Here is a 13,806-nt window from a genome sequence, read left to right as displayed (position 1 = left end):
ACTGCTGCAGCACACTGAGCCGATGATTTTAAAGTATTATCCACTATGATGCCTAGATCTTTTTCCTGGGTGGTAGCTCCTAATATGGAACCTAACTGTGTAACTATAGCATTGGCTATTTTTCCCTATGTGCATCACCTTGCACTTATCCACATTGAATTTCGACTGCCATTTGGATGCCCAATCTTCCAGTCTCGCAAGGTCCTTCTACAATTTATCACAATCTGCTTGTGATTTAACACTCTGAATAATTTTGTGTCATCTGCAAATTTGATAACCTCACTCGTCATATTCCTTTCCAGATCATTTATAAATATATTAAAAAGCACAGGTCCCAGTACAGCTCCCTGAGGCACTCCACTGTTTACCTTTTTCCACTGTGAAAACTGACCATTTAATCCTACTCTGTTTCCTGTCTTTTAACCAGTTTGTAATCCACGAAAGGACATCACCTCCTATCCATGACTTTTTACTTTTCCTAGAAGCCTCTCATGAGGGACTTTGTCAAACGCCTTCTGAAAATCCAAGTATACTATATCTACCGGTTCACCTTTATCCACATGTTTATTAACTCCTTCAAAAAAGTGAAGCAGATTTGTGAGGCAAGACTTCCCTTGGGTAAATCCATGTTGACTGTGTTCCATTAAATCATGTCTTTCTCTATGCTCTACGATTTTGATCTTTAGAATAGTTTCCACTATTTTTCCTGGCACAGAAGTCAGGCTCACTGGTCTATAGTTACCCGGATCGCCCCTGGAGCCCTTTTTAAATATTGGGATTACATTAACCACCCTCCAGGTACAATGGATGATTTTAATGATAGATTACAAATTTTTACTAATAGTTCTGAAATTTCATTTTTTAGTTCCTTCAGAACTCTGGGGCGTATACCATCCAGTCCAGGTGATTTACTACTCTTCAGTTTGTCAATCAGGCCTACCACATCTTCTAGATTCACTGTGATTTGGTTCAGTCCATCTGAATCATTACCCATGAAAACCTTCTCCAGTACGGGTACCTCCCCAACATCCTCTTCAGTAAACACTGAAGCAGGAAATCATTTAATCTTTCCGCAATGGGCTTATCTTCTCTAGGTGCCCCTTTAATCCCTTGATCATCCTATTGGTAAAACAGTGTAAGCTGAACTCTCTACGGATCTTTATACAACCTACATACCAATAAATCCTCAGTCACACATGCAAAAGACAGATAGGCCTTCACCAAATTCAGAATACTGAACCACAGACTAGAAATAGAAACCTGCAAACACAAAAGTGAACTAGAAACCACAACAAGCGCAACTCTGCAGGCAGTGCAACACTGGAGAAATAGAACATGAAATGAATTTCCTCCTGCATTTTGCAAAATACAATATCACAGATGCACATTCCCCCAGTAACTAAACTGAAAATAAAATGCTTTTATCTACCTTCGTTGCCTGGACATTTTATCTTTCTAATTGTGTTGATCCCAGTCTCTCTTTCACATTCCTCTTTTCATTCTTCTCCTATCTCCTTTTTCAGGGTCTCTTTTCCATTTTGTTCTCTCCTCCTGTCTTCTTTATTTCCTTCCCTATATCTCTAACTGATATTTATTTATTTAAAAATTGTATTCCATCATTCCACAGACATTGGTGGATAACAATAATAAATACATAAAATGAAAATCTACATTAACATAAAAAAACACAGTAAAATAGGTTAGACAATACACGCCATATTTCCCTTCCTGCCTTTTTCCATTTTTCTTTTCCTATCCATTCAGAGCTAGATTCCACCCCTCAGTCTCCCTCTTTTCCCCTCTCACCTACCTATCAGCTTTCCATTACTCTCATCTCTTCCCAGCCCACATCTGTGTTTCTCTGCCTCTCATTCCCTCACCAGCCCCATCTCCTTCTTTCTTAGAAATCTTCTCCTCTGCCTACAGCCCTTTTCTTCTGCTCCTTATCCTCTACCCATTCTATTATCCCTCTTTTGCTTCCTCTTCAGCTCTATTTGTGTTCCTCATCCTCCCTCACAGTCCCATACCTTTCAACTATCCAACTCCCAGCTCTTTCCCACTACCTCTCCCCCCTCCCCAACCTTCACAGCACCTCTCAACACCCATCTAACATATATAGCACCATCTATGACATACCGCCCCAGCCCAACACTCCCCACTCATAACCCACATTCAATCCCTGAGTCCCCATTGTCTCTCCAGTCCCTACTCTGGGTCCAAGCCCCTGCTTTCTTCCCAGTCCCAGAGTCCCCCACCATGCTTCCCCTCAATCCCTAGTGAGCCTTCAATGTTCCACTCTCCCTCCAATCCCACAGCTAATCCAGGCCTCCCCAGTTCCACTACTCCCCACTCAGCCAGTCCCTAAGTTCCCCCTCTCTCTCCTGACATCCCTTCTTCCTTCCCTCCTGCCCCCAATCACTGAATCTTCACTTCTTCCCAGTCCTCAATATCTCCTAGAGGCCCCACTTCTCCTCCCAGTCCTTGGGCAGCCATTTCTCTCCCTCCCTAAATTTCACACACCCCAGTGTCCCCTGGATGTTCCACTCCTCCATGCCAAATCTCAAACCCCCCCTCCCCAGTCCCTGAGACTCCATATTTTTCTGGTCTCAATCCCCCTACTTTCCAGTGCTTACACCTGGTTTTTCATGGTCCTCCCCCCCTTCTGTGACCGTATACTGGGGCTCGGTGTATGTAATACTACAAGTCCTCTAGCAGCCGCCACTGCTCCTCCACTCCATGCCGTGGTTTGTATCAAACTGAAAATCTTTGAAGCACATGGAGGAGGGGGAGAGGAGAAGGCAGCAGCTGCTAGAGGACTCGGCCGTGTGACATGCCGTCCTCCAGCTCATCCATATACCTCCTGTAGATGCTGATATCACCTCTTCCCATGGGCCATGGGAACACTGACCACCTCTCTTGCTCTTTCGGTCCCTACTCCAGGCTTTAGCTCTGCCTCTGCATGCAGTGCGGCAGCTCGCACATCAGTGCAGAAAGCACTGGGATCATGATACAGGATGGGTAAAGACATGTAGCGACACGTGGGAGCGTATGAGGCAGCCGGCTCTACAAACTGCATTAACAACCTCTGCCCTGACCACTGAGTCAGAAGGGCAGTGATACGTTTCATAATGCCTTTTTTTTTGTTTGGTTGCAGAGCTGATCATCACAGCAGGAGGGGAGAACATTCCACCAACCGCAATTGAGAATAGTGTGAAGGAGGAGGTGCCAATCGTCAGTAACGCCATGCTGATCGGAGACAAGAGGCAGTTCCTGTCCATGCTGCTCACCCTGAAGGTAAGAGGAGGACGTGCAATCCTGTGAACCTTGAGTAACTTCTTATCCGGTCCCTTCTGAACATCCTCCCTTCCAGTGTTCTTCTGCTCTCGGGGCATTCTGAGTAGGAGATACCCTTCCAATATGGAAGATTGTTAAGAAAAGCTTCCCTTTTCTATGGAAGCACCTATTCTCTCACTCAAGATACTCATGTGAGTGATCTTGCAGAAGGGTTAGAAGGGCAGACTAGATGGGCCATATGTTCTTTTTCCCCCGTCATGTTTCTAAAAGTCTGACTTTTTCTGGATGATACTAAAATCTGCAACAAAGTGGACATGCCTGAGGGAGTAGCCAAAATGAGAAGTGATCAAAACATAGAAATACAGAAACATGATAGTAGAAAAAGACCATACAGCCTGCCTAGTCTGCCCATGCACACCAACCGCTCAACTCTACAATCCCTACTACTCCTCCTCCGAGATCCCCTGTGCTTATCCCGTACCTTCTTGAAATCAGGTGCTGTCTTTCACCAGCTCCATGCATCCACCAGCCTCTCTGTAAAGACATATTTCTTAAGATTACTCTACAGTCTACCCTCTTTCACCCTCCTCTCATGTCCCCTCATTCTAGGATATCTTTCTGTTGAAAAAGGCTTTCCTGCTGTGTATGGAAATCTTTGATATATTTGAATGTCTCTATCAATCTCCCCTATCTCACCTTTCCTCCAGGGTGTACATGTTTAGATCATTAAGTCTCTCCCCATGTGCTTTAGAAAGAAGACCACTGACCATTTTATCAGCCTCCCTCTGGAGCGACTCCATCCTGTTTATATCCTTCTGAAGGTGGGGTCTCCAGAACTGTACTCAGTGTTCCCAGTGAGGTCTCACCAGGGACCTATACAGGGGCAATATCACCTCCCTTTTTCTGCTCCTTGAACAGCCGAGCAGCTTTCTGGCTTTTGCCTTCACTGTTTCCAGCTGTTTGACCTTAAGAACATCTGATATGATCATCCCTACATCTCATTCTTCTTTAACGCTTAAAAAACTTTTACTCCCTGTACTGTATTTCTCCTTTGGGATTTTGCAGCCCAAATGTATGACTCTGCAGTTTTTAGCATTAAATTCTGACTGCCAGATTAGTTTCACTCGTCATGTTTTCCATTCTGTGATACTGGGAGCAGCCTTTGCCTTGCCAGACTATAGATTCAGTCTTGGCTTTGACTATCCTTTTGCAGATTTTAATAATTACAATAAAGAATTAACAAACCACAAGCCTTCTTACCTCCGCAGAACTGGAAACCAAAATGCAGCAGTTTACATAGGCACACAAGTTGTTTAGCAGAGTCCCTGCTTCCTCCTCATCTCGTCTGGGGCCTTCTTAACCCTCTGTGAGGGAAATGCCCTGCAACCTGAGGATTCCCTTCTGGGCTGTCTTAAGGTGGAGCAGGCTAAATGCCTGGTCCTGGACTTTTAAGGAGGAACATAAGAACATGCCATACTGGGTCAGACCAAGGGTCCATCAAGCCCAGCATCCTGTTTCCAACAGTGACCAATCCAGGCCAGAAGAACCTGGCAAGTACCCAAAAACTAAGTCTATTCCATGTTACCATTGCTAATGGCAGTGGCTATTCTCTAAGTGAACTTAATAGCAGGTAATGGACTTCTCCTCCAAGAACTTATCCAATCCTTTTTTAAACACAGCTATACTAACTGCACTAACCACATCCTCTGGCAACAAATTCCAGAGTTTAATTGTGCGTTGAGTAAAAAAGAACTTTCTCCGATTAGTTTTAAATGTGCCCCATGCTAACTTCATGGAGTGCCCCCTAGTCTTTCTACTATCTGAAAGAGTAAATAACCGATTCACATCTACCCGTTCTAGACCTCTCATGATTTTAAACACCTCTATCATATCCCCCCTCAGTCGTGTCTTCTTCAAGCTGAAAAGTCCTAACCTTTCATAGGGGAGTTGTTCCATTCCCCTTATCATTTTGGTAACCCTTCTCTGTGCCTTCTCCATCACAATTATATCTTTTTTGAGATGCGGCGACCAGAATTGTACACAGTATTCAAGGTGCGGTCTCACCATGGAGCGATACAGAGGCATTATGACATTTTCCGTTTTATTCACCATTCCTTTTCTAATAATTCCCAACATTCTGTTTGCTTTTTTGACTGCCGCAGCACACTGAACCGACGATTTCAATGTGTTATCCACTATGACACCTAGATCTCTTTCTTGGGTTGTAGCACCTAATATGGAACCCAACATTGTGTAATTATAGCATTGGTTATTTTTCCCTATATGCATCATCTTGCACTTATCCACATTAAATTTCATCTGCCATTTGGATGCCCAATTTTCTAGTCTCACAAGGTCTTCCTGCAATTTATCACAATCTGCTTGTGATTTAACTACTCTGCACAATTTTGTGTCATCTGCAAATTTGATTATCTCACTCGTCGTATTTCTTTCCAGATCATTTATAAATATATTGAAAAGTAAGGGTCCCAATACAGATCCCTGAGGCACTCCACTGTCCACTCCCTTCCACTGAGAAAATTGTCCATTTAATCCTACTCTCTATTTCCTGTCTTTTAACCAGTTTGCAATCCACGAAAGGACATCGCCACCTATCCCATGACTTTTTACTTTTCCTAGAAGCCTCTCATGAGGAACTTTGTCAAACGCCTTCTGAAAATCCAAGTATACTATATCTACCGGTTCACCTTTATCCACATGTTTATTGATATGAAAAGGTGAGAGTACTGGTTCCTGGACAACTACTCACTGGTGTATATAAAGAGCGCCCTGATGCATCAGCATTCCATCGTGATCTGCCTGAGTTAGGAAGCCCCTGATGAAGAATTACTCAAAATGAGGCTGGCGTTGGGACAAGACGTTTTGCTGTAGCTCTCACAGAATAAGTTTTTAATTGTATTAAGAAAAAGGTTTTTTTTTTTTTTTTTTTAAGAGTTATGGCATATCAGCTTGGAAATCATAGATGATTATATCCAAGCACTGTGATGAAAGACTGAATCTTTACAAGGTAGCAGTGTATTAATTTTCCGTATCATATATTTTATATTTAATGGTAGAGCAGTGTGGAACTGCATTTGGTCAGAATGGCCAGAGCATAGGCTTTTATTGTTTTTCTATGTACTTTTATTAATATACGACAAAAAAGAAACAACTCTGCGCCTCTTCCCAGCTTATAAACAAAGAAGTATTAGAGCATGGGAGATACCAGTTCCAGAGACGATTTTCAAGGGTAACGATTCAGATGGACTGACCCAAATCACAGTGAACCTGGAAGATGTGGTAGGCCCGATTGACAAACTGAAGCGTAGTAAATCACCTGGACCAGATGGTATACACCCCAGAGTTCTGAAGGAATTAAAAAATGAAATTTCAGACCTATTTCAGTTAATTTGTAACCTATCATTAAAATCATCCACTGTACTTGAAGACTGGAAGGTGGCCAACGTATCCCTGATATTTAAAAAGGGAACCTGTCTTTCTGTATTATCAGAATACTCCGGTGTGCATGTTGCAGACTCTCTCAGAATCACTGCTGTGAGGGTGGCACTGTCTCCTGGGCGTGAGCAGCTGCTATTGCCCACAATAGGGACACAGTGGAAACATACAAAGGGGTAGATTTTCAAACCGCGCGAATTGGCGTACTTTTGCTGGCGCATCAGGCGCAAGCAAAAGTACGCGGGATTTTAGTAGATACGCGCGTAGCCGCTAAAATCCTGGATCGGCGCGCGCAAGGCTATCGATTCCGTATAGCCAGCGCGCACCGAGCCGCGCAGCCTACCCCCGTTCCCTCCGAGGCCGCTCCGAAATCGGAGCGGCCTCGGAGGGAACTTTCTTTTGCCCTCCCCTCACCTTCCCCTCACCTTCCCCTACCTAACCCACCCGCCCGGCCCTGTCTAAACCCCCCCTTACCTTTGTCGGGGGATTTATGCCTCCCGGAGAGAGAAGCAGCGTCTCAGTGGGCCACGAGAGGTGCCTCTGTTTGTGTGTGTGTGTGAGTGAGAGAGGGATTGCGTGTGTATGAGAGAACAACGGGGATAGTGAGAGAGAGGGAGGGAGCCTGTGTAAGGGTGCATGTGTGACTGAGACAAGGAACGTAAGTGTGTGTAAGAGAGGGGGGCCTGTCTGAGTGAATATCGCTCCATGGTGAGACCGCACCTTGAATACTGTGTACAATTCTGGTCGCCGCATCTCAAAAAAGATATAATTGCGATGGAGAAGGTACAGAGAAGGACTACCAAAATGATAAAGGGAATGGAACAGCTCCCCTATGAGGAAAGACTAAAGAGGTTAGGACTTTTCAGCTTGGAGAAGAGACGGCTGAGGGGGGATATGATAGAGATGTTTAAAATCATGAGAGGTCTAGAACGGGTAGATGTGAATCAGTTATCTACTTTTTCGGATAATAGAAGGACTAGGGGGCACTCCATGCAGTTAGCAAGTAGCACATTTAAAACTAATCGGAGAAAATTATTTTTCACTCAACGCACAATAAAGCTCTGGAATTTGTTGCCAGAGGATGTGGTTAGTGCAGTTAGTGTAGCTGGGTTCAAAAAAGGTTTGGATAAGTTCTTGGAGGAGAAGTCCATTAACGGCTATTAATCAAGTTTACTTAGGGAATAGCCACTGCTATTAATTGCATCAGTAGCATGGGATCTTCTTAGTGTTTGGGTAATTGCCAGGTTCTTGTGGCCTGGATTGGCCACTGTTGGAAACAGGACGCTGGGCTTGATGGACCCTTGGTCTGACCCAGCATGGCATGTTCTTAATGAGGTTGGGGCCGGGACCTGGACCAGGAGGGGGGGGGGGGGGGGGGGGGGGTTGCAAGGCAGAAGATTTGCCTAGGGTGCCTAATACCCTTGCACTGGCCCTGACTGCATGGGAAATAACTCGATCCTGCAAAGCACTGAGCTGACTGACAAAGCAGGGGGTCTCCCGGCCAGTAAGCGCTCCATCCTATGTGTCTAGCAATGAGTGGCTAAGGATTTAAGCCAGGGATGCCAGAACTGGAGAGATCAGATCGCAGCAGGGCAACGTGAGACACTGAGAGCAGAGGAAGCAGAAACCTGAGGACCAGCAGCTGAACTTTGGTGACAGAAGACCGAAGGATGGGGAACGGGGGTTGGATGTGCAGAACCGACCTCACTAGGCTGATAAGCAAGGAAGGATTGCAAAGCTTTATGAAGTTATCATACTGAGTCAAACCAAGGGTCCTGTTTCCAACAGTGGCTAATCCAAGTCACAAGTACCTGAAAAGGAACTCTACAAGCCCCGCCAACCAAAGCCACTCGTTTCAACTCGACCAAAGACCGATCCTTCTCGACAGCAGGCCCAGCTATCTGGAACAATATCCCCTCAGATCTTAGGCTGGAACCCTGCCTCTTAATTTTTAGGAAAAAACTTAAGACCTGGCTTTTCCGCCAAGCCTTCTCTGATCCCCCTGATGCACACTAGACAACCATACAACTTCATGAACAATGGCTCTATGTACTACCTTTAAGGACTTAATTAACTACCTCTGATTCATATATTGTTTATACTCTTTATTTATTGCCTCCCTAGGCCTTTTTTCCCAGCGGTCTACGCTTCCAAGTTTACTATCCTTGTTGAATGTAACTTTGCTCTTCCTGTTCAAACGATTTTTTTTTGTTACAGTTCCCCAATTCGATGTAAACCGATCTGATATGGTAATCAACCATGAAGGTCGGTATAGAAAAGTGTTAAATAAATAAATAAAAGTATCCAAACACTAAGAAATCCCATTCTCTGATGCCAGTAATACTAAGTTCTGCTTATTCGCTGCCTTACTGACTATTAAAAGCACAAACACACACAATAATATTGCCAATACTGTACACAATACACACACAATAACTTTGCCCCAAAACTTAAAAAAAGAACATTTCCCAAGCAGAACTTTCTGATTCCTTTCAGCCAGCAGCAAGGTGATCCTCTCCTCTCAGTGCTCCCTCTGAGTATTTCCTTAGGTCCTGCACCCCCCTCCCTCTGACCAGCAGCAGTGGCTCCAGCACAGCACTCCCGGGTTTGGGGGTATCGGCACCAGCACAGCAACCTTTGGTCTCAAATTTTAGGATTTTGCCGCCCTCAAAACGCAACTCCTCCTTACCTATCTTCCTCCTCCTCCTCTCTACACCCTTCCTAGTCAGCTTCATGCAGCGAGGAAGTCACTCTTCCCTGTGCCCTTCTCCTCTGCTGCCACCTCTGCATTTTCCACCTTGCTGCCCTGTATCTTGAGTCGCTGTGTCTCGCTCCCTCTCTGCATTCAAATCCTCTCTCAAAACTCACCTTTAACTCTCAGCCACTGCTCTGTAATATATGCACTTCCCGTAGCCTCCTGATTGTAAGCTCCAGGGGGCAGGGACTGTCGCTTACATGTATCTGTACAGGGCTGCATATGTCTGCTGGAAATGGTACATAGTAGGTAGCAGTGTGCTCGGCCCACCTTCTTCTTCTTAGAGCACCAATCACACAGACGTGGTTTGGAGTGCTTGATAGGTAAGATCACTGCGAAAAAATTGCAGAGCTTTTGCATCTGGAAACGGTACGGGGAGGGGGGATGGGGGTGCCTCGACGCGAAGAGAGATCTCGCTGTGATGATGGCTGCCGATCTCTAGGGACCGGAACAGAGTAATAAGGTGGTGGCCGCAGCCAGAGGGACGCTGGGGGCATAGCCAGCAGAAAAAGGAGGCAGCAGTGCCTTCGCCCAGGTTCTTGGTGCAAGCTCCTCGGTACTAACCTGCCCAGTTTTGGAAGTCATTCATCTGGAGTGAGAATGGCTGCAGGCAGGCTGGAGACGATTCAGAGCGGGTTACCAGAATCGAGCGGTACAGGATCTGCACCAACAAGCATTTGGGAAGAGCAAAGGCCCCCCAAATCTTTAGGAGGGACACAAGTCATGTAAACATCTTGTGCATGTTCAATGCGGAAATCCTGAAAAGCAGAGAGGAGCAGATTTCAGGAGAGGAGGGATGATTACAGAGACATTCAACACCTTAGAGGTATGAATAATGCACAGAAAATGCTCCTCCACATGGAACGGCCTCGCAGGGAAGATTATTTACTCTCTCTTTAATTTCTATTCCACTTTTCAGCTCTTCAGAGCGGATCACGTTCAGGTACGGAGGAATTTCTCTGTGCCAGAGGGCTCACAATCTACGTTTCTACCTAAGGCAGTGGAGATGGCGGAGGATCTTGAATCATAGCTTCTAGATTCTGCTTAACTATGAACGTTATACTTTTCATAAGGCAAAACTACTGTGCCTAGATGTGTCTCATTGCTTGCATAGTGAGTTCTTCCTAGTAGCTGAAAAAATACATTTGTGTTTAGCGAATGTTGGTGTTTCTTGCTCAACTGTTCTCTTTCAGGACATTGGTTAACAGCTGAGGCTATAAACTAAGGGTTTTGGGCAGTGTAAGTCCTGGGGGCAGGGGGATGTGTCACGTCATTTACCTTGCTGCAGAGGGCAGTGTAAGCGCCGGAGGGACTTGTCGTGCCTTTATCCTGCTGCAGGAGGGCAGTGTAAGCGCCGGAGGGAATTGTCGCTTCCTTTATCCTGCTGCAGAGGGCAGTGTAAGCACTGGAGGGAATTGTCACTATCTTTATTCTGCTGCAGAGGGCAGTGCAAGCACCGGAGGGAATTGTCGTGCCTTTATCCTGCTGCAGAGGGCAGTGTAAGCGCCGGAGGGAATTGTCGCTTCCTTTATCCTGCTGCAGAGGGCAGTGTAAGCGCCGGAGGGAATTGTCGCTTCCTTTATCCTGCTGCAGAGGGCAGTGCAAGCGCCGGAGAGAATTGTCGTGCCTTTATCCTGCTGCAGAGGGCAGTGCAAGCGCCGGAGGGAATTGTCGCTTCCTTTATCCTGCTGCAGAGGGCAGTGCAAGCGCCGGAGGGAATTGTCGCTTCCTTTATCCTGCTGCAGAGGGCAGTGCAAGCGCCGGAGAGAATTGTCGTGCCTTTATCCTGCTGCAGAGGGCAGTGTAAGCGCCGGAGGGAATTGTCGCTACCTTTATCCTGCTGCAGAGGGCAGTGTAAGCGCCGGAGGGAATTGTCGCTACCTTTATCCTGCTGCAGAGGGCAGTGTAAGCGCCGGAGGGAATTGTCGTGCCTTTATCCTGCTGCAGAGGGCAGTGCAAGCGCCGGAGAGAATTGTCGCTACCTTTATCCTGCTGCAGAGGGCAGTGCAAGCGCTGGAGGGAATTGTCGTGCCTTTATCCAGCTGCAGAGGGCAGTGCAAGCGCTGGAGGGAATTGTCGTGCCTTTATCCAGCTGCAGAGGGCAGTGCAAGCGCTGGAGGGAATTGTCGTGCCTTTATCCAGCTGCAGAGGGCAGTGTAAGCGCCGGAGGGAATTGTCGCTACCTTTATCCTGCTGCAGAGGGCAGTGTAAGCGCCGGAGGGAATTGTCGCGCCTTTATCCTGCTGCAGAGGGCAGTGCAAGCGCTGGAGAGAATTGTCGTGCCTTTATCCTGCTGCAGAGGGCAGTGCAAGCGCTGGAGAGAATTGTCGTGCCTTTATCCTGCTGCAGAGGGCAGTGCAAACGCCGGAGGGAATTGTCGCTTCCTTTATCCTGCTGCAGAGGGCAGTGTAAGCGCCGGAGGGAATTGTCGTGCCTTTATCCTGCTGCAGAGGGCAGTGCAAGCGCCGGAGGGAATTGTCGCTTCCTTTATCCTGCTGCAGAGGGCAGTGTAAGCGCCGGAGGGAATTGTCGTGCCTTTATCCTGCTGCAGAGGGCAGTGCAAGCGCCGGAGGGAATTGTCGTGCCTTTATCCTGCTGCAGAGGGCAGTGTAAGCGCCGGAGGGAATTGTCGCTTCCTTTATCCTGCTGCAGAGGGCAGTGTAAGCGCCGGAGGGAATTGTCGTGCCTTTATCCTGCTGCAGAGGGCAGTGCAAGTGCTGGAGGGAAGTCGTGCCTTTATCCTGCTGCAGAGGGCAGTGTAAGCACCGGAGGGAATTGTCACTATCTTTATTCTCCTGTAGAGGGCAGTGTAAGCACTGGGAGATATTTCACTACCTTTATCCTCTTGCAAACAAAAATGTAAATATTTGGGGGAATCTATTGAATCTTTAGTGCTTCTTCTCTATTTAAAGATATTAATAGTGCTCTCTTCTACTCTCTCAGTGCAACGTAGATCCAAATACTGGGGAACCCCAGGATGAATTAACCCCCGAGGCTGTCCAGTTCTGTCAGCAGCTGGGCAGCAGGGCCACGCATGTGTCCGAAGTGATCGGTTCGAAGGACTCAGCTGTCTATAAAGCCATCCAGGAGGGGATAGAACAGGTGAACAGAAGGGCTGTGTCCAACGCCCACAGGGTGCAGAAATGGACCATCCTGAGCAAGGACTTCTCCATGTTTGGGGGAGAAATAGGTGAGTGCACCCCGGGGCAGAGGGGAATAGATGAGTTCTCAGGGTGCCTCTGACTGAAGAGATGGTTTATTGAGGGTGACGGTAAGCTAGGAGCCCCATCACCAAAGCCACTTAGCTGTAGAAGATCCAGCTATGTTCAGGGGCCACCACTTCGGTGGGTGGGCAGATCGGGGCAGCACTGCTTCTGCGGCTGACTTGGGCAGATAGGGAGCAAGATGCCTACGTATCTGGTTAAGTGAACCGGACTTTAGGAGATGAAGCTGCGGGGGAAGAGGAAGGTGAGGCGGGGGCAGGGATCATGAGAAGGCGTCCTGATTACAGAGCTCAGCAGCGCTCCTGCTCTTTCCTCCCTGATTTTGTGTCTGCCTCTTCCCCTCCAGGTCCAACCATGAAGCTGAAGCGTCGTGTGGTGTTGGAGCTGTACCAGGATAAGATTGATGCCTTCTACAAGTTGTGATGCATTAGCCTGTGACCAGGGCCGGTGCAAGGGTATTAGACGCCCTAGGCAAAACGTCAGCTATGCCGCCCTCCCCCCCCCTCCTCCACCTCCACACACAATTAACTTACATTGTGCATTAATGAAAATAACGAAGTCTGTATTTATAACAGAACACTTATTTGACATTTTTATGCCATGTAAACCATTGAGATGATTTGTCTTATCGACGGTATAGAAACTCTTTTATAAATAAATAAATAAAAATAAATAAAATAAACATAAACCAAAGCTATACTTGTTGCTCAAACAAAAAAAGCAGACACATCACATAATAATAAATAATTAAAATGGCAGTCAATCAAGAAAAATAAACTTAAAAAGCCACCTTTCCTTACCCCCTCCAGCAGCTCTCTTACTCCTCTTCCATGCAGGCTGTAGCACACACCAGAAGCAGCAGTAGTGGCTAAGCTCTATACTCATGGTCCTCTTCCTTAAGGCCCATGTCTCTCACACACACACACACCATATCAGTCATGTCCCCATGACCAGTTTCTGTCTCTCACACACCAATCATCTCCCAAACAGTCTTTAACACACACACCAGTCACCTTCCTGAACAGTTTCTCTCATGCCATACACACACAGGCTTCCCACTCCCGGGGTCTACTTACA

General features: G+C 46.7%; 1 protein-coding gene across 1 annotated transcript in view; it reads left to right on the top strand.

Moving 5' to 3' along the window:
• LOC115079591 (long-chain-fatty-acid--CoA ligase ACSBG2-like) overlaps positions 1–13,263 on the top strand; it is an 89,150-nt gene extending 75,887 nt beyond the window's left edge. Inside the window, 3 exon segments of the mRNA XM_029583263.1 lie at positions 3,155–3,294; positions 12,449–12,695; positions 13,076–13,263. Coding sequence (XP_029439123.1) covers positions 3,155–3,294; positions 12,449–12,695; positions 13,076–13,152 — 464 coding nt within the window. The 3' untranslated portion in view covers positions 13,153–13,263.
• Positions 13,264–13,806: the final 543 nt, after the last annotated feature.

The sequence above is a fragment of the Rhinatrema bivittatum genome, chromosome 1 (assembly GCF_901001135.1).
Source record: "Rhinatrema bivittatum chromosome 1, aRhiBiv1.1, whole genome shotgun sequence".
Lineage (NCBI taxonomy): Eukaryota > Metazoa > Chordata > Amphibia > Gymnophiona > Rhinatrematidae > Rhinatrema > Rhinatrema bivittatum.
This window is presented reverse-complemented; position numbering and strand designations above follow the sequence as displayed.